The following is a 27,333-nucleotide window of genomic DNA, read 5'->3' on the forward strand; positions in this document are numbered from 1 at the left end:
CAAAGTTGTTCATGGATTCTTTCTCTTCCCTCTTAACCTGGCAGTTAGGTGTCTTGTATCTAAGGTTTATGACATGCACTAAACTAATCACAGTTAGAAGTTGAATAAGAACTGGGGCCTTTTTTGCATCTTACAGACTTAATTCCTTGCCATCAATAGCAAATCCTACAGCTATGATTCCACCACAAATAAATGTAAAAATCACAAAAAGAAGCCATTTCAAAGGCCTAAATGGTACAGATATATATTCTAGGGTAGATGGCAACTTGCTGGAGGGGTGGTGGTAAAGGATTTGTGGGTTTTGTGTATTTTTTCTTGCCTGATGGATTTTGTCCTCCCAAAGTAACAATGACCTCTTACATAAGAGCCATTACTTTTGAAGCTTACTGGGTCAGTCTTTTAACTTTACATACCCTGAAGCTGTACATTTATTTCTTAGTTCTGTAATTATACTTTCTCAGCTGCTTAGAATTCACTTCATCTTTGGCTTGGACTAGGTAAAATAATAATAATAATAATAATCCATTTTTTATAAACGTGTCACAAGCGTAGAACAGGTTAAAAGCTGTTGCAGGATGGGGAAAATAAACAAGACTAAGAAGTCAATCATTAGCTAAACACCTAATTGAACTGCAAAACACATAAAAGTTATAACCTATACCAGAAGGCCAGTCCAACAGCCTTCTCAGATCCCCCAGATGATCATACTCACTGCATGCATGGCACAATAGTCCTCAGGAGACTCCTCTTTAGCTTCTTCTATATTTTTCTTGTTAGAAGGTAGAATTTAGTCACTACTGAGGGGAAAAATCTTTGGTTTGGGTTGGTTAATGATTCCTTTGCTTCTGAGTGTTAGTTACCCAAATACTGTGAGATTATGCAACTTAATTTTTTAATTCTTTGTCTACAGTTGCCAAGTGCAGACATAACTACAGGCAAAATTCGTAAGCTAAGAGCACTGAACCATGAGCAGAAGCTGTTCTTGTTGGTAGGGTAATATTTCTCAGTCTGTGGCAGCCTTGCTTCCACTGCTTGTGCAGCATCTACGGGTTAGATTTAGGTGATTTCTTGTGAGGGTAACAGCTGGAATATTGCTACAGCACAGGGAGCTGAAAGAGACGACCAAGTGAGCAGCTGGTGTTGGTGACTGATGGCTGCTTAATGGTGTTTGTAAAGCAGGAGCCCACACTTGTGTTTGCATTCAGGGTGGCTGCTACCTATTAATAAGGTGCTCCTCTGCAAAATTCCAGCCTGCTGAGGGCATTAGCAGCAAATGAGACACGCTGTGCCCTGCTGGAAACCGGCTGAAAAGAGGGAAATGTGTTTTCTACGCTTGCAGTTCCTGCAAGTAGCGCAAGGAAGTGCTGGGAGCGCCTGGTGTTGAGGCCGCTGCTTCCGAATTTGGAACAAAAGCATCTTAGTAGGAAAGGCGCTCCGTTGTGGATTTGGAAAGCAAAAGCCTCTTGTCAGAATTTCTAACCAAAAACGCCTTTTCAAAACGCCTTTTCCTTTCGCGCTGACGAACATCACAGCCACCGAAGCGGCCACCTTGGGTCCTGCAGCAGGCGAGCCACAACCCCCCAGCTCCGTGAGCGCCGCGGTTACCATTAAACCCCCCCTTAACGCCAAACTAAATCTCTTTTTCCTTCCCCCCCAAAAAAAAACTCCTGTCAGGGATCCCCCTGTCAGGCCGAGGCGGCGCGAGCCGCGTTGCCACGGCAACTCCCGCCCGCCCCGCCCCTCCCGCGGCGGCCCGGCAGAGGAAGGGCGCGGGCGGGCCCCGCGCATGCGCGGTGCGGGGGGGGGGGGCCGGCGGCGTGCGTGTTGTTGTGCGGCGGCGGCGGCAAGATGGCGGCGCCCGGGGGCTCCGCGGCCTCCGCGGCGCTCCGGGGGCTGATCCAGCAGTTCACCGCCATCACGGGTGAGGCGCGGGGACGGCCGGGCCCGGCTCCGGCCGCCGTCGTTTCGTGCTTCACAAAACGGATCTGCCGCCCGCCTGCGAGGCCGGGCTCCTGGGCGGCCGAGGGCAGCTCCGGCTGGGCCCCGCGGGGCGGAGCGGGGCCGCGGCCGCGCTCCCGGGGCTGTGGGGAGGGCCCCGCAGAGAGGGGGGTGGTGGGGGGGCTGCCAGAGGGGTGCCCCCCTTCTGCTCCCTTCCCTTCCCCCGGGGTCCCTCTGGGTTTTGCTGGGCCGGGAGCCGGCGGTGGGCTCGCAGCTGGAGGGCACAGGGGGCCGGGCTGAGCCCTCGTTCGCCTTTTGGGGCAAAAAAGCAGCAAAACAGCAGCAAAACAGCTCTTAAGGGGTGGCGGCTGGCTGAGAACCCGGTTACGTGAGCTGCTTCAAGAGCGCTCCGTGGATGCAGCCCACCTCATCCCCCTGCTCACGGCACCACAGGGCTGGGCCCGAAGGAGTGCTTCATCAGATACCTTTGGCTCTTCAGCCGGTACGAGCGCGGCTGCTCGCGATTCACTTGCTCCAAGCAGTTTGTTTTCAGGTTGTGGCTGTGTTTACTCAGTGTGTGTGTGTGCTTGGGCCTTGAACAGGGCTAGTACAGCGCGCTGACAGGCTGCGGGTCACTCGGTTAGCCTTGCTGAAACCACCAAGAATTAATCTCAAATAAAAAAGAAAAGCTATAGTCAGTCTGTTTCCATTACAGGATGTCTGGTGTTTCCTTTTTCAGTAGTGCCTGAGACAGTTGTTCAAGAGGTAACCAGAACAGGCTGGTTTGCCCAACAGCTTTTTCTGCTTACGGGTTGTGCTAAACATAAGAGCTCCCCCTTTTATGCTTTCAAAAGGGAAAATGAGAACCTGCTGCACTTCACCCATCCGCTCTTAAAGGAGGATTTTGAAGTTTTTTTATTCCTTTTAACAGAATTCAAGGTTCTATCAAAAGTCTGTTCTTGTGGAGCTTGTTTTGCCAACGCTGGTGTGAAGTGACAGGTGCTCGGTAGCACACACCCTTGGTGGTTTGTGTTATCAGCTTTCCAATTTGACTTGTAAGTGTACAAAATTACCAATGTTTGCATGGAAAAGGCTAAATGAATTCCATATGGCAATCTGATTGTAGTGTACCTTGTCTTGAATATATTTTTTGTTCCCAGATGGCAGGATTGTGTTTCTTTGGTGCTGTCACCCAGAAAATTACTAAGTGCTAATGTAGTTCGTGTAAATCTTCACTAATGGAATGATGGGATCTCTTTGAAGTTTGTTTTGAGTCTTAACAAATATTTAGTATTTTCTGCGTGCCGTCACAAGCACTGAAAATATTCATGTGGCGGTGGTTTCCTCAGGAGTGAGGAAGACTCGATATCTTTAAGTAGTGTAGGATTGGATGTAGTTGTTCTTCTAGTTCTTCTAAACAAATGACTTAACGTGACTGTGCAGTAAGGTTGGAGGGTGGTGAGTATAATCCAGGCTATCCAGGTGGTGTTTGGTTGGTACAACTGGCAATGAAGTGGGCTCCTGAAAATACCAAAGAGCAGTTAGTGGGAAAATGTGAGCTTGATGCTTTTATGTTTGATTTGAGACGTTACTAGTTTTTTCTTTTGCGTTTTTTTCATCTTGATTAATGTCTTTAAGTACAGCTAAGTGTCATCTGATTACACTTGTTGGGGCAGGTTGTTTTGGTCTTGTTTTTTGTTTGTTTTTGTTTTTGAGAAAGCCGTTCCCTTGGTCTGCCTGGCTTTCTTTGTGGTTTAACGAAATGGTGCAGCTCTTTGAAACCATGGAGATAAATCAATTCTAGAAGTGTATTTTCTCTTACTTATCAGCCTGTTTAATCTAGAACTCTCTGAAAAATCTCAGGCATCTGATGAAAAAAATAATTGTGTTTCTCTCATGTTAGCTGTTACTCTGATGCTGGGAAAACGGTGTTTGCTTCAGCTCAGTGACTTGTAGTGAACTTGCTAAGAATTATTACAGATCCAAAAGCTACTCCCAAACTGGTTCAGCTGCATTTTGCTACTCTTCCTCTGTACCAGTTTTTCTGTATGAAAATAAACTCTTTGGCAGCCTGCTACTTCTAGGGTGATGCTGTAGCAAGTAGGCTCTTAGAAGGTTGGGTACAGGAGAGGTTCCCTTGATGAGGGTGCTTTTGTTTGACAGTGATTTTGAGTAAGCTTTGGGGGGCAGAGGCTGACCCTCTGAGCAAAGAGCTACCCGTGGTGCTGATAAGCAGTATTTCATCCTGAGCAACAAGAAAAAGAGCAGATTTAGTTGGGCCCATTTTAATAAACGTTAGTCATGACACAAATCACTGCATGTGCAAGTACTGCTTTCTCCTTGTTTACTATTTTTTTCCTCTTATGTGAACTGAGCTTCTGCTCATTGCTTTTACATTTTAGAGCACTCAGAAAAACAGGGGATCTGTTCTTTAAGTACCTGTTGTAGATGGGTAAATAACTTTAGCACCGTATTTAGTATTCACCCCGTAAGAATGTTGTCAGGTTTTCTTTCCTTTTTTTTTTTTTTTTTTTGTATCCCACAACAGAACTCAAGATGGGTACACCTATTAACGTTTGGAAAACTGTACGAGGAAAGTATCTGGAAAAAACAAAGACTGTGCTAAACCTCTTTGTATGGCTTCCACTACATTTTCTACTTATGGAAGGCAGAAGCCTGGCTGTCCTCTATCTGGGCACTCCGTTCCCCCTTGAGATATGTCTTAGTCTCAATTTACAGTTGTCCCTTAGGGATAAATGGCAACTGGTGAGCTGCTCTGATGGTTAATGCTGTGAGAGAGAAAGCGTGCTGGTTAGCTGTGCCCAGTGCTGCCGATCAACACGCTTTCTGAAGAATGCTTTAATTTCTCCTTTGGTGTTACAGGTGCCAGCGAAAGCGTGGGAAAACACATGCTGGAAGCATGTAACAACAACCTGGAGATGGCTGTCACCATGTTTCTGGACGGTGGAGGCATAGCAGAGGAGCCAAGCACCAGTTCTGCAGGGGTGTCTTCTGTTCGACCGCACACCGAGTATGTACTTGAACGTATCTGTGTATAAGTGAATTGTCTGTCTAAGGAATTCAACAGTGGAAGGCAGAACAAATAAAATGATTGTTCCTTCTCCTAACCTGCTGTCACTTCACTGTAATAACGTGCTTCTTTTATGATCTTGTTCAATTGATTGCCCTGATATTTCTCTTAATAAATAAGCTGTTCTTATTACATAAGCTGGTCTCTCTTGCGTGTACTTCAGAAGTTTTCCGTAAGTTATGCACACTGATTTTACAGATAGAGCTTGAGACATTAAAGTGGGGATCCAATGGAAAGAGTTTTTTATTTTTAAATTGCTACAGCACTCTGGCTTTGCTGGGAGAATTCCATTGTTTTGGTTCTTATAAAACATAGTGACTTCAGTCCTGCATGTAAGCAGTTTCTTGCGTTCTCTTAGGAGTAGCTAGATTTGGCACTGGAATGGCTAGATTGTGTACACTAATGTGCAGAGGAATAAGCAACCACAAAATCTGCATTAGTGTCTTACACATCGCATGCCAATAAAGGAAAGTGTTGTTGCACTTCAGCATGGCAGAGAGTCTTCCAGTGCTGCCTGTTAATGTGCCTGCTTGGGATGAGTGGAATATTTTGAGTGGAAGCTAATTAGTATCAAGTCACATTTGTTAAAAGGTCTAAATTAAACCTAGCCATGCTTTTGTCTTTCTGAAAGTCTTCCACTTCAAGGATAAGGCAACTGACTTTTAAAGAAATTTTGTGTTGCTTATACTTCTGAAGCACATGTATAAATTTAAACAACTGTCTGAGCATTAACCTTTATAGTTTAAGTGCCTCCCTGCTTGAACCTGACAGGTAATGAAGTTAAAAGTCTGTATCTGTAGGTGTTAGAGTTCTTAATTTCTAGACAAATTCTGGCACGTCAGTGACTTACGATTCGAGTTTTTATTGGAATACTTTCTTTTTTATACTTGACACCCTCCAGGTGCTGGTCAGCTTAGTGTTACTTCTAGGAAGAGAGAAAAATAAATATGCAAATGCAAAATGGAGAATAACTAGCTTCACAACAGCAATCAAAGATGTGGAGGTTAATAGCAAGGTTAGTGCATCTTGCTGACATTACAAGTTACTTTTTGAAACCTGCATGGCCAAGAGCCACAAACTGCACGCTTAAGACTTTGGAGAGTCCAGGGAAGAGGGTGCTTCAGGAGTAGTTCATAGGCAGGATGTGGCAGTGGATTTCCTTGTGTGAGCCCATGCGCTCCTTTGAGTAGACCCATGGGCTAGGTGACGGTACTGGGTGAATTATACTTTTTGTAGCCCTTGTGATTTTATTTCTTCTCCCAGGCATAATTTCAGATTACCTAGCAGTCTCTGTAAACACAGCTAAGCTGTTACGCGAAGGAGCCCAGCTACAAAAGCAAATAACTGCTTCAGAATTGCATGGAGGGAAATGACAATTTTGACCATCTTGTTTTCCTTCCTCTGGAAAAAGAAAGGGCCATGAGTTTAAAGTGGAGGCAAAAAGTCTTCCATCAGGAGAAAGTTTGTAGTAACCAATAATCTTTTTTTCCCCTCTATGTAGATAAACATGACAGGAGGTTGGCAAATTAGCCTTTGTTATTTTTTAATAAACTTTTCCAAGTTCTAAGGAAGTTACTAAAGAAGAAAAAATGTTTGAATAGTAGATTGACAAAGTCTGGGATCAAGTCACCCAAGGATTCGTATAATCTAATGTCAAGATGTAGAAAGGTGATCAATGCCAGATCTTAATGTGTAGTGTACTAAGTCCTGCTTCAGTGCCTTGAGTGGGAATAGATGGCCTCTGAGGTCCCTTTTGACCCCAAATCTCTGATTCTGTGCAATGATACAGCAGCATCCCTAGCTGATCCAAGTTGCAGGAGCCTTTGAAGCGCAACAGGGTATAATTTACATAGTACGTGGAACGTTATTATCTCTCACTTTTCTCTCCTCTTTGATAGGGATGAAGTACGAGCTCCAATTCCTCAAAAACAGGAAATTTTAGTAGAACCTGAACCCTTGTTTGGAGGTAGGCTTGTGTTCTTGTTTTCTTTTTTGTTTTCTTAAAATACCTTGAGATGAGCTTAAGTAACAAGAAAAGAGCAGAACTTGGTGAACATAAAGAAAGCAGTGTACATATTTTTATTCTTGTTTTTCTCTTGCTGCAACTGTGCAGCCGTGTAAAATGATTGCATACTTGGAAATACACTGGTGCTCTTTAAAACCTTGCCCATTGGAGCTGCTATGTTCCCAGTGGTACCAATTTGCTAGCTCCTGTTTCATGTGATTTTGTGAGGCAACAGCCAATTAGCAATGATGAGTACACATCTGTGTTCTGGGGGGGTCAGAACTGTGCAACACTGCTGCAAAAGTGTCCAAGCTGGGGATTTGACTGACAGGTAAAAATGGAGAGGACAAATGGATTCTTCTCAGAGAGATCCATGAGGAAGGGTTGAACTGTTCTGTTACTCATCGTGTTATCCATTTCTTCGTTAAAAGAATTTAAATTGCTCTTAAAACTGTATCACACAGATAGTTTTCTTGTTTTTTGAAGCTGTTCTGCTTTTGAAACATTTTTTGCTATAAACAAAGAGGTAATGGAAATACTGATTTCTGTTGCGTACTTAACTAAAACACTGGTTAGTACTTAGCTAATGCACTGATGCTCTGAATTCTTCACTATCAGGACTAGATTACCAGGTGCATTATCCTTTCATTATGTATAATGTCCACCTCTGTATAGAGATCTAAAGTTCCCTCTTTTTTTGTTACTTACTTCCCTTGTGAGTCTTTGTCCTTTTTGTGTTGACCAGGCTGTCTATGGCTTTTAACACGTCAGCTGGATTAAGAATCTTGTCTTTTTTAACAAGGAAGGACATGTGAGTGCTTGTCTTTAATGTGATCCTGTACCCATAGGAAATTTGTTTTCAGTTGTTTAGTTCCTGAGCTAGAGAGAGCCATGAGATCAAATCTGAGGTTTACTGTGGAACTGGTTTTCTGTTGATCCTGTTCTCAACATTGGAGACATCTTTTGCCAGGATGCACAAGCTGAGAGGTGGTTACAGAAGATGACCTGCTGAGGGCTCTTTGAAGGCAGTGCACCAGCTTGTTCCTCTTGCTTTCTTTGTGACCCAGCAGAGTCTTTGACAAAGGTCTAGAGATGCCTGTGGGTTCACAAACCCACAAAGTGCAGGAGTATGATCTGCCAGCCCTCTTGCCTGATCCTTTTCTACCCGCCTGTCACACACTGATCGCAGACATGCTGTCCCTGACTGCCCTACCGAGGCAATCTGGGGATCAGTGGTAGCTTCCTGGCTCTGTCTCATCCACCAGTGCAAATATTCTCATTAATGCCACTTTTGTTTATAGCACGAAGCAGCCCGGCAGCCCAGCTGACACTGGAAAGCTACTTCTATTGGTCCTTTCAGCTCTAATCTCAAGCAGGAAATATTCCAGTTCCTGGTTGTAAGAGCCTCATATTGAGGTCATGTTTTAGGTTTTCTTCTGATTGAAAAGCCCGTGTCCGTTTGCTCTGCCAGATATGCTGAATCGCTCTCGCACTGCAAAATAAATCAGAGAAGTCCAACAGCACACCTGCACTGGGCTTGTAGCTAAGCCCGGGGAGGCAAATGTTGCTTTGCTGAAGTGATCCTTCAGTTGCTGTTTGAAGCTGCAGCTGGCTGTACCAGGCTGTGCTTGCGGTAAGCTTTTAGGAGAGAGAGCAACATTACTTACTGGAATTGGACAGGCACTGTTCACAGGCGTGCTCCTCATTCAGGGTTACTTTCAATTTCCTCATATGCTGTGCAAAACACTCTTATTATTTTCTTGATACACTATGCAAGAAATAAGAGCTGTGTTCATTCTCCTTGCCCTTAATGCGGCGCAGGGTGACAGTGCATGCAGCACCTCTTGTCTACGGGCGCAAAACCATAAAAATCTCTAAAAACAAGGTTTGGAGGTACTTGCTTTGTGACCTGTATGTATTTCATGCTTCCTCAATGTAAATGGATTTTTCCCACACATTACACATTTCTGGTGGGTATATGTTGTATTTATCTTGCTGTCTGTAATTCATTTAATGTTTATCATGTCTTCTAACAATTATGCTTTGAAAGTTCTTTCTTAAAGCTGTTTTGCTTTCAAATCAAAGTAAAGCGGACAAGTAGTTAAAATAAATCTTGGCGGGTAGTTTTGTTTTGCATCCCAACTGCAGTGCTTTTAGCGTATCATAGGACTTCAGAGGAGCTGTAAGGCAGTACTTCAGTTACCTGCCTGGCCCACTGTGCCCACCTGAAGGTTTCCTTGCAGGCAGTGACACTGGATCCAGTGGAAGAACTTGGCTATCGCCAATGCAGACAAAGATAGGATCTGGATAAGAGATTAAAAAGGAGTGGAAATGATTTGTGGAAGAAACAAATGCATTTCTTAATAAGGAAGGTATTCTTTTGCAAGGGCTAACTTTAAATTTTTGTGTACTGTTGATCCATTTTCCTTCTGTGGTAAGGTTTGCTGGACAGAGGATATGATAGGAGTGAATGGGTCTCACAAACTACTTGTCTGCATCCTCCTCCAGCCTTTCCTAATGATTTTACTCCCACATCGGTCATACTTTGAATTCCTGTTTTGTTGTTCAATGTTTGATGGAAGGTACTAATAGGTAATGCTTTTGATAGAATACCTTTGGAATAATTATTTAAATACTCTTTTCTTTTAAGCTCCTAAAAGACGCAGACCTGCGCGCTCAATATTTGATGGCTTTCGGGATTTTCAAACAGAAACCAGTAAGTGTCTGCAGATCAGTACTTAAGAGGTTTTCCTTTTCTTTTTTTTTTTTTTTTTCTTTTTAAGTATGATTGCAAATTAATTGCCGGCATAGGCTATGATAGTTTTCAGTCATTGAATGTTTTTTAATTGCTTACTGTGTAGCAAAAATTATTTTGGAAAAATATTATTAGGCTGTTCCTTGTTGTGGCACTACCATTTGCTGACAGTTCTTTTCCACGTGCTTTGGGTGCAGTTAAGGTTGTTGCTTTATTTCTGGGGGCAATCTTAAGTTGTTATGGAATGGCTGAAGGGAGAGTACTGAGTAGTGGACATATGAAGCAGGTACTAAGGGTGCTGGTCCAAACATTTGCCCAGGGTATGTAAGTAAAACCATCCAAAGGTATATTCAGCATGCGTTGGTATGCCAGATACATTCCTGATAACTTCCAAAAAACACTTTTTCTGCTTTAGGGAGAATCAAAAATGGAGAAGAATATAATAGCTATGTAGAATTTAATTTCATCCACTGAATTTTTCTTGGATAGCCGGTGGTGTTTCTGGCACTTGAATTAGATTTGAGTAGCCCTGAGGCTTCTTTCTTGGCCACACATAAGGATCATGTGAAAATTCACATTGCTGTTTACCACTGTCTATTTGTTCATATGCAGAATCTCCAAATGGCAAAGTGTTGGCTGTTATTTAAGCCATTAAGTTTCACAGAACAGGCTTCTTTAACAGCAACAGATACCAGGTATTTTGCGCTGTTACCCAGTTGTTTCTGCTAATGTTGTGGGAGTGCTCAAGAGCTCTAACCGAGGACCAGGTTCCTGAGTTACTAGGTGCTACTGGATGCTGAAGATAACTATTTGTAGTTGCTGGCTTTCTCCTGACAGCTCTGGTCAGGGGTTTCCAGCAGTAGTAACTAGTCAGGTACTAAAGTAGTTGGCAGCTATGTGAAAACACAGAATCTACAGCATCTTCATGCCCTTAACTTTTTTCTCATCATCTCCGCTCTCTTATAGCAAAAACATTAAGAGGTGTGTGATGTGTAAAGTTTTGTGAAGGTTTGTGATGCAAACTAATGACGCTTCATGGTAAAAATTTTTATGGGTTAATAGCACTATCCTGGTTATCTCTGAAGAAGTCGTTTTAGCCAGAGAAGTCCATGTTATTTCCTGGCTTCCAGGCCTGCTCCACAGGGATACTTCTATCCCTGGAGGGATCCAGTGTCTGCTCAAAAGTGGCTTGTATGGTATGGCCCCTTGGCAACTCCTTTCACAAATGGAAAGCTTTGGAGTTATGAGATTGTTATTCCTCATATCAAATGGCTTGGTTCCATAAACTGCATTATATCCCTGCATATAATGCATATAGGTGAGCAGTTGCTGTGATCTCTCTACATAAACTGAATCTTTCTGTGGCATTGTTTTACCTTGAGGTGTTACAAACGTTGAAATAGAAATACTCTTGAGTAAAGCTATGATCTTACAGTGTAGCTCAATTTTCTCTATTTAAAAGCATCATGGGGGACAAGTCATGGACATTTTTTTGTTTTCAAACATTGGCACGTGACCGCTGCCACTGATACTTACATTTCTTAAGATGTATTTAAATAAATTCCCACTGCTTGAGAGAGCTGGGACAAGTGGGGTTCTTGCCTTAAGTAACAGGTAAACACTACTCAGTGTGGACCAACCTTGTGACGTAGGTGCCAAAAAGTTTCGTGTATGAGTGTCAAGTCAGTAGTAAATCCATCATGTGAGTATTTTGTCTAATTCAGCTTTGTTTCCTCTTGGGGCTGTGCAGTTCGACAGGAACAGGAGCTACGAAATGGAGGGGCAGTAGATAAGAAACTCACTACTCTAGCAGACCTCTTCAGGCCTCCCATTGATCTGATGCACAAAGGCAGCTTCGAAACGGTAAGTTTTGAAGTTTTGGTGAAGTTCCGTCTGTGGTGGCTGCGTACAGTGTGAAAGCCCTGGGTTAGGCTGTTGGCGTGTATGTAGGCTGATGAGAAAGTTGCAAAGGACCACGTAGTGATAAATACTTGATACAGTGCTTATGGAAATGTTGGTGACTCCTGGAGGATTCAACTAATGGTTGTAGACCACATTTTTTTGTTGTTTAAATGCCAGCATGGCAAATAGCGCTCACTGAAAGACTTCTGTGCACAAATGAGGCTGGTAAAAATGGAAGAATTGCATCCCTTGAAGCATCTTTGTACAGCATGAAATAGAAATAGCTGAAGTAAGATGGCTTTTAGTGGGTGAGTAAGTGCTTTACAAGGGACCATATAGTTTGCAGCCCAGCCCAGCTAGAAAGCTCATGCAGTTTTGCTAACATGGCTGAATGATTTCTGATACCTGAGTGTTTGTAAATGTATCTGGGCGTGGCATTGTTATGAAGATGCAACTTTATCTTCAGTAGAAGTCGTGTTTGTATATAAAATTACAGCAATCATCTTCTGCCTTTGGTCGTGATGGAAAAAGTGTCCAAGAGATTGTCCCTGCAAGAAGGGGAACGCTAAGGGGGCTGTAGGATTTCAGTGATCTCAGGTGTCACCTTTTCTGTTTGTTGCATTTCTTGGGGGTCTAGTCAGAATTTGCTACTATCTGGATCAGTGCCTCAGTTAGTGATTAGAGACTACACAAATAAGTGTATCTCTTTATTTTCTGAGTTCCCAACTTCCAGATATTGTTTGAAAGCCGCAGTTACTACTCAGCTTCTGCATGGTCATCTTTAAGTAGCTGAGTGATAGAGATGATTTCATGAGAATGCAAACTAATGACCAAATGGGGCAGTGCAGACACTGCCAGTGGTGCTGGAGATCTGACTGTGAGCTGAACAAACATTATTTACGCTCTTACATTTGTTTCTAATGCCATGCTGAAATACTGCTGCAGAACTTCTAGAGACGTGCTGCCTTCACTGAGGCTCCAGCTCCCCATCCTGTTGGCCTCATCTCTCTTTTTGTGCTTCCTGAATCACCAAAGAACAGTTGGCTTGTCACCAGTTCTGTGGCCTGACAGTGCCCTCCATATATTTAATCTTACGACAGAATTCCAGGTTTGAAAGGATGCTGACAGAGGATAGCCGAGTCTACCTCAGCAAGTAATTTGGCGCAATGGAAGCAGACGAGCAGGCTCAAGTAGCTGGTGCTGAGACATCACTGCCTCATGATATGTGCTGCAGGGTTTACTTCAAACAAGGTTGTCTTTTGTCCTCCAACTGATGATCCTGACCAGGCCTGTGGTTCAGAGGTGTTTGTGAACCAAGCAAATGTGGCTTGAGGGACCCAGAAAGGGAATTCACATAAAACAGCCAGTGCTGCTCCATACTAGAGTGTATATGCAGTCAGCAAGCACCCTGTAATCTCTGCTGAGGAATCTAAGATGTGTGCAAGTCTCCTCATGTCTTGCTGAAAACACATCAAGACTTTAGCAATGTTGACTATGGCATGCACTACTGTCAGAATTAATTTCAGAGGAAGATGCAGCTGATCAAAAGGTTTGATTGTCATAATCTGTGTACTCATTCCATTGTGTAGATTAAAAAAAAAAACAACAAACCAACACAGGGTTTGTATGTACACACCTCGTCCTGTTCTTTGTAGTAACCCAAATTTAGAGACACGTACACTTCATGGTATTGGTATTCACCTTGTTGTGTTTTTGTCCAGTTCCTCGTCCCATTTGTTACCTTTCATTTCAAACTGATGCTCCTCAATTTTCTTGCAAGAAAAATCTTAGCTTCTCAATTTGTTGACCATTACCCTTTTCGTGTTACCTTTTATGACTGTGCACTGCTGTACTGCTTCAGCTTGGGATGATGTGGGGCCTCCTGTGAACCCAGTGACCAGAATCTTTCTCAAAATTCACCTCTAACAAGCTGCTGTTGGCTTCTTCCTTCTCTGTACACTTAGATAACATCTCTATTATATAGTTTATATATATTTATCCCATTCCAAAGTACCAAAGACTAAATCCTGTTGTTTTGAAGCTCTTGTATTTTAGTATTAATCTGTGGTTTTATTTTTTATTACTGGTGTGTGATGTGCTCTAAGCTCTGGAGGGGTGTGCACGAACAGTCTGCCTACAGTGTGCCATCCATATTTATGCCTCTATTCAAACTTAGCCGTAGTGGTGGCGGCTGGTCTTAGTAAGCTTTTCATGCAGCTTTGTTGTCCATCTTTTGTTGCTCCTGTTTAGGTGCTCCAGCTTAGTAGGTAGATTCGTTTATCCTTGGTTTTGCCTGAGAAAATTAGTTTCCCTTCAAACACACACAAAAACCTTTATTAACAGTAAGTTGCAAAAAGTTGCCATCTCATTTTAACTCTCCAATACCAGCCTTTAAGAACAGATGTGAATTAAATTTCATCAAAGAGAAATTTTCGAGTGTTATACAAACATTAATTTTTTTTAACTTGAGCTCCATCAAGGAGCAGTGTGCTTCAGAAATACAGAAGTATGATCGTTACACTTGTAAAGCTGTGTGTGGCTAACTTCATTACAGTGTAAAAGAGAGGGGAAAAAAAATGATACGGAAAATCTGTAAAAGACTTTATTTTAATCCTGCAGCCCTTCTGAACGTGGTGGGCGAGGCAGTGGATGTCAGTTACCTGATGGCCCATGGTGGAATAGGGCTGAATAAACCAGAGGCAAATAACTGATATGCCAGTAAGGTGTTAGCCTGAACTGCCCTTTTTCCCCTGCTAGGGAATTTCAGAGAAACTTTCAGACCTTCAAAACAGTGCCAGTAAAAGTCTGTATCTGCAGACCGTTGCGTGGTTGTACAATTAAGCTGTTAAGGATCAGTTAAGCTTGCACAAGGGATTTTTAGCTTTTATTTCCTGACTCTAATATTGAGCTTCAAATGAAGCTTCACACTTGCTATCTCTTTAACATAGAGTTTGCTAGATAGAAATTGGTAGAGCAACGCACCAAACTTGCTTCCTAATGAGCAGCTTGGTTTTGTTCTGAGGTCACAGATTGCTCTCTGGGATTGTAGGTGTTTATTTCTTCATGCACGTGTTGTAAGCTATGGTTTAATTTGGGGGGGTATGCACCAAATTGGCTTAGCTTGCATTTCTTGTCCTGGGAGCAGACAGTTCTAGCATGTGCAGTTCTGTACTTCATACTCATCGGGATTTTGGGGTTTCTGTGAAGTAGCTGTGATGCTGCAGTTACAAGCCTATCTGTATGAAGTTTCCTCCATCTACAAGTTAAATGTCTTTAGCTGCTCCCTGCTTTACAGCTGATGCTGACTTTTTTCTTTGTGTGAAGCAAGCAGTAATAGTTTGGAAGCTAACCTAATTTTGTACTCAAATGGTGCAATTATTGCATAAAGTGCTTCTAGGCTGCCCTTTGGCATAAGTGGAGCCTGCAGATGCACCACGGGCTAAGGAATGGCTGGTTGGTGAAAGGAGGGTGAAAAGCACCCTGTCCTGTGCTGGCCCAGGCAAGAGGTGGAAGCCTGACATAAATAGGATGTTTCTTTTGTTCTGACTTTGTGTCACCTGGTGTCTTCCAAACTGAATCATGCTTGACTAGGAGATGTCTGGAAGGTCACAAGATGCTGGCTCCACTTCCTCGTTCCTCTCTGCTGACTGAAGGGAGCAGTGCATTTCAGCAAAGGGATGAGAAAGAGCCAGCGCAAAATCTATGAGCCATACATGGTTCAGAAAAGCCAAACGAATGATAAACCATGATATTCTCAGTAGTACAGGAGCGAGAGTTTCCAGGGAGAGGCAGTAGCGAGCGTAACACAAGGCTTGTTTCCCACATTGTCTAGCCAGATCTGTGATGGCTGGTTTGTTGCCATAAGTTGTAGTGATAAAAAAATGTGGATGGGTAAAAAGGGGAAAGGTGAATTTAGGGGACATTGGTCTTCTGGGGGTCTGTCCTGTTGTATCTAACAAGCGTCTGTCTTTGGAAGTTCCTGATTGCCAAAGGCTTGAGTGGGAATGCTTGCAGCGAGGAGCTGCTCTGTACTTACCCTTTGGGTGCTGTTTGTGAAGTGCCAGGCACTCGTACCTGTAAGGAGAAGTGAGAGCAGGGAACGGATGTAAGAAACGGTGGATCTAAAGCCATCAGGCAATTTTCAGGCTATGCAAGCCAGCTCTTGAGCCCTGCATTGTTATTTTGGTCGTTCATCAAAGTGATCCACAAATGTAATCTCTAAACCCACACTATTTCTTCCTTCCACGCTCCCCCTCTACCTCCAAAAATGCAGTGGCTGTGTAAGAGCGTGTGTGTGTGTGAGAGAGATGGTAGCAGTTTAACTGTGTCCTCTTAACCGTTCAGAGTGAAGCCTGTTGTTTTTACAAGGAAGTTAAAAGTAGTTTCAAGAGCTGGACCTGCTCTCCAGGTGAAAACTTACCTTTGCAAAAATGTCATGTGGAATTTCCTGCCTGTACCCTTCTGCCTGCAGTGGCTGGATGGAGGAGAGGTAGAGCCAAGTTTTTAATAATGTTAAAAAGTATACAAAGTAAGTGTAGAAGAGTGTGATATACTTTCCAGCTATGCTAATTACATATTTTTGAGTTTGTTCTTTCAGTGCCATCTGGGTTCTGTTAGAACAAAGGCAGAGTGATTAACTGACCTTACATACTGACATATGTTCCCTTTTAATCCTGGGCAGTACCTCTAGGCTTCATCTTAAACTGATTGCCTGGAATTAGTCCTCAAATCCCACGGCTAGCTCAAAACAAATCTTTAAAATAAAGGCATCACAAGTATAACTAAGACCCTTAGCAGTTACTTAGGTGCCACCTGCCTTGTTTCTCCCTTCTGGTGAGCAAACACAGGATTCTCACATGGCAATATTAGTGATACCTAGTTGGTGCGAGGTCCCCTGTGACAACAGGAGGAACATTCCACACTTCTGCATTCATTTTTTCTTCTGTAGCTTTTTTTTTTTTTTTTTTTTTTTGAGTAAAATGCTGTTTGGCTCTGCAGGTCACTTGGCCATGCAGAGTATGTTTTACAGACCTGAACAACAAGCAAGCTTAGAGTTTAACATTTACAGGTTTAACAGCAGTGTTGAGGCCTGAACTTCATTGAGCTAAGTGGATGGGGTTCGCGGGTCTATCATGCATCAGATAGACTGACTATCGAAGGTGCACTGGTTAAAAATCACCTTAAACATAAATGCTTTGGTTTGGGGAACAAACTACTGCCCAAAACAGCAAAATCTTCTGTAACGTTCTAATTCCTTGGCTTTGCTGTGAAGTGCATTACCAGCAGGATGGTGAATGCACTTAGAAATAAATGCATACTTTTTTAAAAAGGAAGGGAAGCTCGTATGCTAGTTCCAGTCTCTCCAGGTGGTAAGAGCATTCCTTCTGTTGATATAGCCCTCTTTTTTTCAACAGGTATGACAGTTCAGCGATCAGAATTACATTCTTGATCAAACTCCTACCATTAACTTGCAACCAAGCAGTCAGACTATGCCAGCTTTGTGACTCAAACCAGTAAGATTTCTTCCTGCGCCTTCCCGTCTTCCTCCCAACTTGCAGTCTGGATAACGAGCATCAGAAAAGGATGTCTAATTTGGCAGTTGTACAGTAATAGAGCAACTCAAAACTTGGAGAGAAAAAAAAAAAAAGAGAGAGGTGGTCCTGTTGCATTTACGCAAGTCCTCTGTCAATTATGCTATTTAAATAGAAGATGTTCCACAGGTTTATCTCTAGAGTGAACAGGTCTTTTCTCTGTTGTTAGATTGGTGTGATTGACTACACCCTTCCCTGAACAAATACTTAATTCAGTGTCTTTCCCTTCACCTCTCCCCCACCCCAGTCCTAAAGCTGCTTTTCCCACTCTGTGCTTGGCTTGTTGAAATCCAGCAGCTCTGTTGATCGATGTGATTCTGTAATTCAAGCAATCTCATTTGAGCAGGTCTTTCAGCCCTGCTTTCTGTTTTGTGGATGCCTTTGCGCTAGCTCTGTCCATCTTTCTCACTGTGAAGGGGTTTTGGTGAAAAATCTGACACTGTTAGAAGCCATCACTGATCATTGCTGGCATTGTTTATATCTAGCTCTTTGGTTTTAACTAATCAAGCTTTTCTCTCTGCTTACAGGCCAAGGAGTGTGGTCAGATGCAGAACAAATGGCTCATGATAAACATTCAGAATGTGCAAGATTTTGCGTGCCAGTGTCTCAACCGTGATGTCTGGAGCAACGAGGCTGTGAAGAACATAATCCGGGAGCATTTCATTTTTTGGCAGGTGGGAAACTTAATGGAGCCACATGGGTAACTCAATGTCCTGATACATAGGACAGCGAAAACAGACTTCTTTGAATAAAATGGTACTGCTGTGGTTCTCTTGGAGAACTGTGGAAGAGACAGCCTTTGTAGTTATGGATGCGTGTTCTAGTGCATACACAGTGTGGATCCAAAATGTCAGTTAAAAAAAAATTATCAGTTAAGCTCTAATACACACACCGTTAGAGGTGCGTATTCAGCTTGCAGAAGTTGCTGAGACATGTGCATACCACTTGTAGCATACACTGTAAAATAACAAAAAAATTGGTACATTTTCAAGTTGGAGTTATTGTTCCCTCTCCCCTCAGTAACTAGCTTCCAATGTGGTATTTTGTAGGTGTACCATGACAGTGAGGAGGGCCAGAGGTACATACAGTTCTATAAATTAGCAGACTTCCCTTATGTCTCCATCCTGGATCCCAGGACAGGTAAGACAAGTGAAAGTTACCTACAGTTTATGTATACAGTTGTAGGCTAGAATACTGTCTTTGGCAGTATGTATTACGTTGCAAGTAAAGCATCTCAGTTCTCTTATTTGTCCTGCAAGAGATCATCTTGTCCCAGAAGAAGTGAAAGAACTTCTGGAAGAACTAAAGGAACAAAACTCCCAAGGCTTTCTGAAATTCTATGTTTGATAATGGTACTTGGTATAGTTTATCAAATACTTTGCTTAAAAATTGAAAATAGTACCACCTGCTGGTAAAATTCTTAAATTAGTTTTTGGTGCAGTTTTTTTTTTTTTTTGAAGTGGCATTTTAAAAGCTGATTGAAATCTTGTGATGAGTAAAATATCTTAGAAATAATTAAAGCAACGTACTTATTACATGAATACAGAACAATAATCCTGTGGGTTTTTTTGTTTGTTTGTTTGTTTTACTAAATGAGCCAACTTACACCTTTACCTCGAGCTATTTTGAAATTAGAACTTTTCCATTTGAGTGACAGAACCCTTGCCTTTTCTATCATTGTAGAAGGCAAATTGTATTAATGGTTTGGTATCATGCTTCTCAGGACTGAAGGAATAGCTTCTTTCATTAGAGCTGAGTTTTCTTGCTGTTTTGACTTAAACCACCTCAAAACAATTTTTTTGTTGTCGAAACTGAAGTTCTCAGCACTTTACTTATGGAAATAAATGCTGCTTGCCAAGGTGCAGAATCAAAGCAGACATGTATGTACAAATGCTTCTTCATAAAATTAGTGTTTTGTGGTTTTTTAATTTTGATGCCTACTACACCATTCTGCACACCTTCCCTTAGCAGAACTAAATACAGATTGTATTTATGTCTGTACGTGAGTGGAACCTTTTGAAGGGGGTGAAGAGAGGAAGTTCTGTCATTATCAGGTGGTGGCCTGTAGGCAGCTGCAGTTCCACAAAAGTGGATTCTTGCATAGTGCTTGCACAGTAGTGAAATGAGATTGTTGATGGTTAAGCTGCAGTCTTAGGACAATTGTTGCTGAAAAATACATTTTATGGTGACTTACGTTCCCTAGGCCAGAAGCTAGTGGAGTGGCACCAGCTGGATGTGACTTCTTTCTTAGACCAAGTGACTGGGTTCTTGAGTGAGCATGGACAGCTGGATGGGCATTCTACCAACCCTCCCCAAAAATGCTCTCGTTCGGTAAGTATGAGGACTGCAGAAACCTGGAAGAAAATCTAGTATGCCTGTATCCAGCTGGACTGACTTCCAATTCAGTAGTATAAACAGACTTCATGAATTAGTGAAAGAGTATGCAAAAATGAAAGCAGTGATGCACCATGGACTTCTCCCCTTTTTCCTCGGTTATTATTTTTGCACTTTCAGCGTTTGTTTTGGATTTAACAGGCACAGAATTGTGAGTGTGTGGAAGGAAGATTTACTACTCCGTATGAAACTCCAAGGAGGAATCATTAAGTAGTCACAGGATGACTACCTTTCCATGCTGTTTGTTCATGACACTTTTAGTAGCTTTCCTTTGGAGCAACTTAATGTCCTCTTGATTTTCAGTACGTATCTAAAACCATTCTAATGTCTTTATGTTGTGTCTGTATTCAACAGGAGAGTCTCATTGATGCCAGTGAGGACAGCCAGTTGGAAGCTGCTATCAGAGCCTCGTTACAGGAGACACATTTCGATTCCTCGCAGGCCAAGCAGGAGAGTCGATCAGATGAGGAGTCTGAGTCAGAGCTTTTTTCTGGAAGCGAAGAGTTTATTTCTGTCTGTGGATCTGAGGAGGAGGAGGAATCGGAGAATCCTGCCAAGGTGAGGAAGTCTCCACACAAGGACTTGGGGTACAAAAAAGAGGAGAGCCGGAGGCCTCAGCCTGAGCCCCCTGCAAGGACTGAGCCTGGAACAACATCAAATCACAGAGTACTGCCCTGCATTGATGCAGGGATACTGGAGGAGTCAACTGACAAGCCTGAAAGTACGTTGCAGGGCCTAGATGTGAATGGTAAGTGGCCTTGTCGTTTGTTTTGTTTGTTTGTTTGTTTTTATAGTGACCTGTGTTATGCTTTCTTTTCTGAAAGTCTTTACACTGATGAGCATAGTTTCAGCCCTCGTTTTGAAAAGCTAAACCTTTTCTTCTGTCTTACTCCCTCCTTGGCACTAGACGTTTGGGCGGTTCATGTTGCCGGCAGCAGCACTTTGATGCAGTGATGCTGCAGTCATGTTAGTCACTGAGCTCGAGTTTCTTAGTTTGAGACCTTGTCTGTGAGTGAAATTCACATTGCTGTAATGCAGATGCATATAACAGGGCTTCTACTGGTGTGGTGGAGAGAAATGAAATGACAGCAGCCCCACCTCGTGCTCAGCTTGGCTGCCTTGAGGGTCCGGACTGAGTTTTAGCGGTGCAACTTCAGCTAATACAAACAAGTCGCAGGAGTCTCTGTTTCTCCTTGCGGTTCTGAGCTGAGGTGCAGCATTGTGAGGTGGTCTCACAGGCAGAGGTAGCACGGTATGCTTTTCTCTGGAAACACTGACTGGTTTTGGTCAGTACTGTGAACTCTTCCAAGAGTCCTGAGTTTGATACGTTTATTTTAAACACATGCAGTACAAGTATGTCTTCACAGACTGAAACCTCGTGTGCTAAAAGCTTTGTATTTGTCTCCAGTCCCTAACCCTACTATCCTATGCAGTGTGCCACCTAAAATCTACAGAAGAGCTCCATTCAGCTGCCTTGTTGTTTGTTAACTTGTAGTAACTTCCTTTATGCTAGGACCAAAGGCACAGCTGATGCTAAGGTATCCAGATGGAAAGAGGGAACAAATTTCACTGCCCGAACAAGCTAAACTTCTGGTGAGTGGAGTTAATTGGAATCCTTGTTTGAGTACAGGAAAGCTGAAACTGGAGAATTTCTTTTCCGATGGTGGCACTAATGAAATTAGATCTAGTGAAAGGCACTAGCAGGGAGCACTTTCACTGTCATTCTGTTGTGTTTTTTCCCCTGTTGTTCCTCTCTTGTGATCAACAGACTCTGCTGGCTCTATATGTTTCCATTGCTGCTTAGGTTGCATATCTTTCTTAGTCCCCAGGCTGCTAGTTTTTCTTCTAATATGACTCCGAATAGCTTTTGCATTGGTCATTAAATTACCATAAAATACTCTCAGCTCACTCATTTATCTTTTCTCCAAATTGAAACATTTAGCCACTGTCCGTGGGCAGACAATGGTGAAATCGAAGGCAAAACTCCTGCTTTCTTGTTCTCCATCTCTTTCAGCATGCTTCCGCATTCCCTTCTGGATATGGATGACAGTAGACTTCAGAGAAAGCTCTCCCAAAACAGACTTTTTATGGTATCATTTAATCACCATGCTGCAAGTGTCCTTCTCAACTGTTCTTCTGTCTTGTTTATGCTGGAGAGGTCAATACTTACGGTGTTTCCATCAGATTTTCACAGGCACTCATCTGGAAGCAGTGTGTAAAGAGTTCACTGTATTCCTGTTAGCCATCCTGTTTTCATGGCACAATGGCCAATAAAGCTCATTTTAGTGTAAGGAACTCAAAAGCTTGGTGTTGAAGTCTAAGGGAAGACTAAAGCACACCTCTTCAGAGACCTCATGCAGATTCAGAAGGTGCTTAAAAAAAAATGTTTGCATCTCTTAAAGAAAATAAGACTTAAGAGTCCAGAAACCTCTAGAAATGTACTCTCCGGGTCATGTTTTCATCCTTATTCTTTTGCTTGAAAGCTTTAAAAGGGAAAAAAAAAAAAAAGTCTTTTTTTGTTACACCAGCAGCTGTCTCAAAACCATTCAAAAGATGCAGACTGCCTGCAGGTGACTGTGGAGCCCTGAGGATGAAAGGAAGACTGAAGGAGACACTCTTATAGTAGGAACCAGTGTTCCTGTGTCAGACCTTCCTTCCTGCTTTGCCATAGAAGTCAACTCTGTGTGATCTTTTCAAGGTCTCTTTTATATCTGAACTGTTTTCCGAAAGCAGTCTGTTGCATATATTATTAAACGTGGCGAACTTTTGAATATTTAAGTTACCGTTGCATACGCAACTAACTTTTTTTTGTACACCAGTGCTAGTAATCCATGGTTAGAGAATTAATTTACATGATATATAGGTGTAAAATTGAAGTTTTTTCCAATAATCCGAACTTCTGGCTTGACTCCTTTTAATGGACTGTGGTAGTTGACAATTGGAAAATAAGTCAAATCTCAGCACGTAGATTATTCACTGTCTGCTCTGCAGGTAGCAGAGGAATTTAGGTAAGACAAGGTTTGGTGGAGATGTGCATGTGTTGTTTTTATTATAGAACTGAACAGACAGCTTTTGTTCTCACCTGTCTAAAAGATGTGGTGGGACTCATGCAATCTTTTAAAGCCATTTCAGTCAAATGAAGGCAGAGTCTCAGATGTTGTTTTGTGAGCATTGTTTCCAAGCTTTTTTTCAGTTTAGATGCTTTCATTTTAAAGCTGTCCAGAACTATAAAAAGAAAATTGTATAAGGAAACAGTTGTACTTTGAAAGTTTTAATTGATACGTTGACTTTGTTCTCCCACCAAAACTATTTTTGAAGACGGATTTTTTTAATCCTTGCATTGTTACTGATCAAGAGTGGCTGCTTTATGCACTGTTATCTCCAGGACATGTTTGTTTCTGATATTACTGTAACTCTTTCTTCCCCAGGCAAAAAAAAAAAAAAAAGCAAAACTGCCTTTTTTAGGAGCAGTTACTCTTTGTGTGCAGTAAGCAGTTGACTTCACTCTGTTCAGCAGCTTAGCACTTTGCATAGCTGCTTGGCTGCCTGAATAACTTCCATTCTCTAGCAAGTGTCATAGAGTGTGCAGGAAAGGTTGGCCTTAAAACGGGGGCAAGATGTGGGCAGTAAACTGAACCAAATCTTTTGGTATACTGGTTTGTGAGGAGTTTGGGTTATCCTTGTTGCTTGAAAAGGCAGTTCAACATACTTACTTTCCTCATCAGACACAGGCATCCCAATGTGCAAAGCCTGTTGCAGAATAGTCCAGGTAAAAGAGGAGGTTGGGGCCACAGTCTCCTTCTCCCAAAGGTTTGCCTGTGCATTCTGATGAACTGGTAAGAAATCTTTGTGCAGATTACCTTCCGAGCTGTTCTGCAGCCATCAAATCATGGGAAAGCCCATGTTGAAGAGGATGCCTGGAGACCATCTGGTGTAACCCTCTGAGGGCAGGGCTGTAGGCGAGGTTATCCAGCACCCTGTCAAGCTGAGTCTAGAGTGATTCCAGCAAGGGATGTTCCATTGCTGCTCTGAGAAAGTTACTCCAACGTTTAATTTCTTTCATGTTAAAGATTTATGTTGTTATAAACAGATTAAATTTCCTGCAGATCAGCTTCTGTGCGTTGTCTCTCTTCACCATGCATCCTTGTGAAGGAAATACTTTCATCTCTGTGTCAGAACACTTGTTATATTCCCACCTAGCCATCTCTTCTCTAGACTGGACAAGCCCAAGTCCTTCAGCCTTTCTCACGTGCCAATACACGTCCAATTTTCTAGTCACTTTGATGGCCCTCCACTGGATTCTCTCTAGTTTCTTCTTGTCTCACTTGAATTTGGGGGCCAAAACTGAACGCTGTGTTCCAGTTGTGGCCCAGCAGAGTGGAGTAATCACCTTGACCTGCTGGCCATACTCTTCCTGATGCAGCCCAGCTTTGCTTTTGCTGCTGCAAGGGTGCGCTTCAGACACACGTTGAGCTTTGTTAAGGCATTCTGGCATTCTGTCCATAACATCCTTGGTTTTGGCTTCAAGCAAGCAGCAAACTTCCCAAGACTCAGAGTTAGGTCAGCAGCTGCAGTATTCACTGCTTCCCTTTGCTAGTTTTGATTTACTGAGCAGGACCAGTAGATCCAGTTGAATTCCAGTGGAATTTGTTTGTCCTTGCCATTTATTACCAAGACTTTATATCTGTTTTTCAGATGATTTTTTTATTTATTTTATTTTTCCAGATGATGGGAGAGCTGCTGTTTTTATTGCCACAGGTCATGAGTCGTCAGGGAACCTTATCCCCCAAGTTGCTCTTCTCCCTGCGTGTGTTTGAGTTTTACTTCTGATCATCCTATTCCATCCGCACCGTGAGGCTTCAGTTCTTGCCCATGTAGTGTTGCCACCAGCATCCTGCTGCTGCTTTCCTGCTCATCTTCCCCGGCGCAGCAGAACGTGCTGACCTCTTCCTGCAGCTCCTTGAGCTGACAGCTCAGGGGTTCAACCAAAGCCTGCTTCCCACCCGATCCTTCACAGCCCCATGCATCCTTGTAGCCCATCACCTTTGCAAACACCTCTCTCCTTGGCGCTCCAGCTGCCCTGGTGCCCCTAAAATAATAGAGCAGTGCCACGGGCTGGGGTGGGAGGCTGCATCTTGTGTCAGGTCAGCGCTGTATCTCTGCCGGCTTTCCTACTAGAACTCAAACGCCAAAAGGAACAGCAGCCAGTGATCTCCTGAGCCCTGTGGGTGTGAGCTGCCACAGTAACTGCCAGCCCCGTGATGGCAGCCACTTTTTGCTGTACACTGGCTCGCTGAGGTCCCAGCAGGTCAGCTAAATAGCAAGTGGAAGTTGGCAGAATAATTAGTCCTAGTAGAAGTTTAACACTGCTAGCTTACCTCCTTGCACTTAATTTACTAGCTTAAGTTACTTACCAAAACTGTGCAAACAGGATTGTTGGGACTCCTGATTTCTTCATGCTTTCTGTTTAATAATACATACCTATTTTATTTTTTCCAGCTCTTCAAAAAGCTGCGACTTTTCATTCTGCCAGTCTTGCTCTGTTGCTGTACTCCCTGTTGTATCTTAGCCAATCTCCATTTCTCTGTCCCTGTCTGTTCCTACTTTGTCCTCTCATCTGCTGTGTTTGCTAAGGAAATTGTGAAACCTCTTGTGTAGCATGGGCTTTAGCTCCTCCTGATGCATCTGAGTGTTGGGTTGTGAGGCTGGTACCCCATCATCCCAATGCCCTCTGTAGCCTGCCTCGATTGCTATTGTAGGCAGAGAAGCTGATGAATTAAAAAGTGCTTTAAAAAAAACAAAAAAGAAAACAAACAAACAAAAAAAAAACAACAACAACAACAAAAAAACATGCTTTTTGAAGGCAGGAAAAAAAGTATTCCAGTTAAAAAAAAAATTGCATTTGTTTTTGTCAGTGTTGTCTGACAAAAATACTTCTTTGGTAGCATCTAGGTTCAATAAGGGTAATGTCTAATAAGCAAGTGAGGGGGCTTCTGATTTGGGGCACTTTGATTTTTTTTTTTTTTGCAAATCTTTTACTGTGGCTTGAATGCATGACGTAGAATTCAGATTGCTTGAATCAATGTATTGCTATGTATATATTCTGTTTAAAGGATCAGTTAGGTTAGGATTGCTTGGTAATTAGCTTCTGTGATTACTCACACCACATGAGGGTCAAATTAGATAATAAAGTAGCAAAGTTCTACATTATATGCAAAATTTCAAAATTTTCTTTCTTAGTGATTACAGATTTTTTTTTATTTTTTTTTAAAGGAAACCAGGATACTTTTGCAATACTTTTTTGTGATTTTTTTTTTTGGTTTGTGTAATTAAATGATGCTTCTTTGCCTTTCTTTCTCCCTAGGCTCTTGTGAAACATGTCCAGTCAAAAGGATACCCCAATGAACGCTTTGAACTTCTCACCAACTTCCCTCGAAGGAAACTCTCCCACCTGGACTATGAGATCACATTACAGGAGGCAGGCCTGTGTCCTCAAGAGACTGTCTTTGTGCAGGAAAGGAATTAGCACCGTGGCCTGAGTTCTCCCAGCCTTCCTCCTCTCTCCTCTTTGCCTAGGACACCAACTCATTGAATATGCAGTTGAGGGTCATAGGATTGCAGTGCTGAAATCAGGCAGGCAGCTGGCTGGCCCTTCTCTTTCTCTTCTTCCCTTCTCCTTGCTCTTGTGACCAAATGAGAGTGTTCAGAGTTTTATTTTTGTTCTCAGCTTGGGCCCTGCAGAGAGCATTGGGAAGAACATCTTTCCTTTGTTTTCATGGAATAAAGTAAAAGAATTATCTGTGTATCCAATATGCTGGGGCTCGCAGTGGCCATAATACACATACCCTTCTCGCTGCTATTCTTAAATCTGTTTTGTTTAATTTATATTTGAAAATACTGTGTGATAAGGCACTGAGTCATCTCTCTGTAAGGAGAGAGTGTAATCTTCAGTATGGTCTTCTCTTTGTTTTGATTCTCTGTGTGAAAGGTCTCCATTAACCTTACAGCCTTCTGAAGGGTTCACTTATCTAGCACCCTGCTAAAACTTATTTTTAGGAAGGAGTTGAGGTGAGCTGTGGTAAGGTATTCTGTCCCCTTCTACTTGAAAGGCTTCTAGGTTGCATGCACATTTTCTTCATCCTTTAAATGCTGCCAGTGGACACTGCTTTTTTTTTTTTTTTTTTAAACAAATACCCTTATCCAAAAAAAAAAAAAAGCCTACAAGGAGAAAACAGTGATAGCCTGTATGGGATCAGCTTCTTGACCTGGAGAGAAAGCCATGTCCACTCTTGTAGCAGAGCTGACTGACTCCTCCGTACAAGCAGGGGGAAATTCCATTTGTTCTCTCCCCAGCATCCCCTTTTTACTTGCTCTCAGGATTTTACAACTGATCATGTAAGGTGGCAGGATACTGTAAAGACCTTGGACCTTAGAAAGCACGTGGTAAACTCGACGAGTAGTTGGCTTTTTCTTTCTCGGTTGTGTATGCTCCCCCAGCCCCCACCAGGAGTGTTTTTTTGCAGCAGTTTCAGAGCTCAGGCTGCAATTGGGCTCAGCAAGTTGTAGGTAGGGTTCCTGTGAGTAATTCAAAACATACACAGCCTTTCAAAACTGTGCAAGGAATCAATGCTTTATAAAAGACTTCATAGCCTGGTGG

The 27,333-nt window shown here is 42.6% G+C and overlaps 1 protein-coding gene across 4 annotated transcripts; it reads left to right on the forward strand.

Moving 5' to 3' along the window:
- The first annotated feature begins 1,816 nt into the window (after positions 1–1,816).
- Positions 1,817–26,486, forward strand: UBXN7 (UBX domain protein 7). Of its 4 annotated transcripts, none has more exons than XM_084529671.1 (11): positions 1,817–1,921; positions 4,822–4,969; positions 6,928–6,995; positions 9,685–9,750; positions 11,540–11,652; positions 17,810–17,956; positions 18,332–18,422; positions 19,486–19,613; positions 20,031–20,424; positions 21,190–21,269; positions 26,041–26,486. In XM_084529671.1, exons 1-11 carry the CDS (start codon positions 1,849–1,851, stop codon positions 26,200–26,202), a joined length of 1,470 nt encoding a protein of 489 aa, XP_084385797.1. In that variant the 5' UTR covers positions 1,817–1,848; the 3' UTR covers positions 26,203–26,486. The 4 variants fall into 4 exon arrangements, with proteins under 4 accessions (XP_084385797.1, XP_084385800.1, XP_084385798.1 ...); XM_084529672.1 differs by lacking the exon at positions 1,817–1,921 and adding an exon at positions 2,203–2,440; XM_084529674.1 differs by lacking the exon at positions 21,190–21,269.
- Positions 26,487–27,333: the final 847 nt, after the last annotated feature.

The sequence above is a fragment of the Aythya ferina genome (assembly GCF_964211825.1).
Source record: "Aythya ferina genome assembly, chromosome: 9".
Lineage (NCBI taxonomy): Eukaryota > Metazoa > Chordata > Aves > Anseriformes > Anatidae > Aythya > Aythya ferina.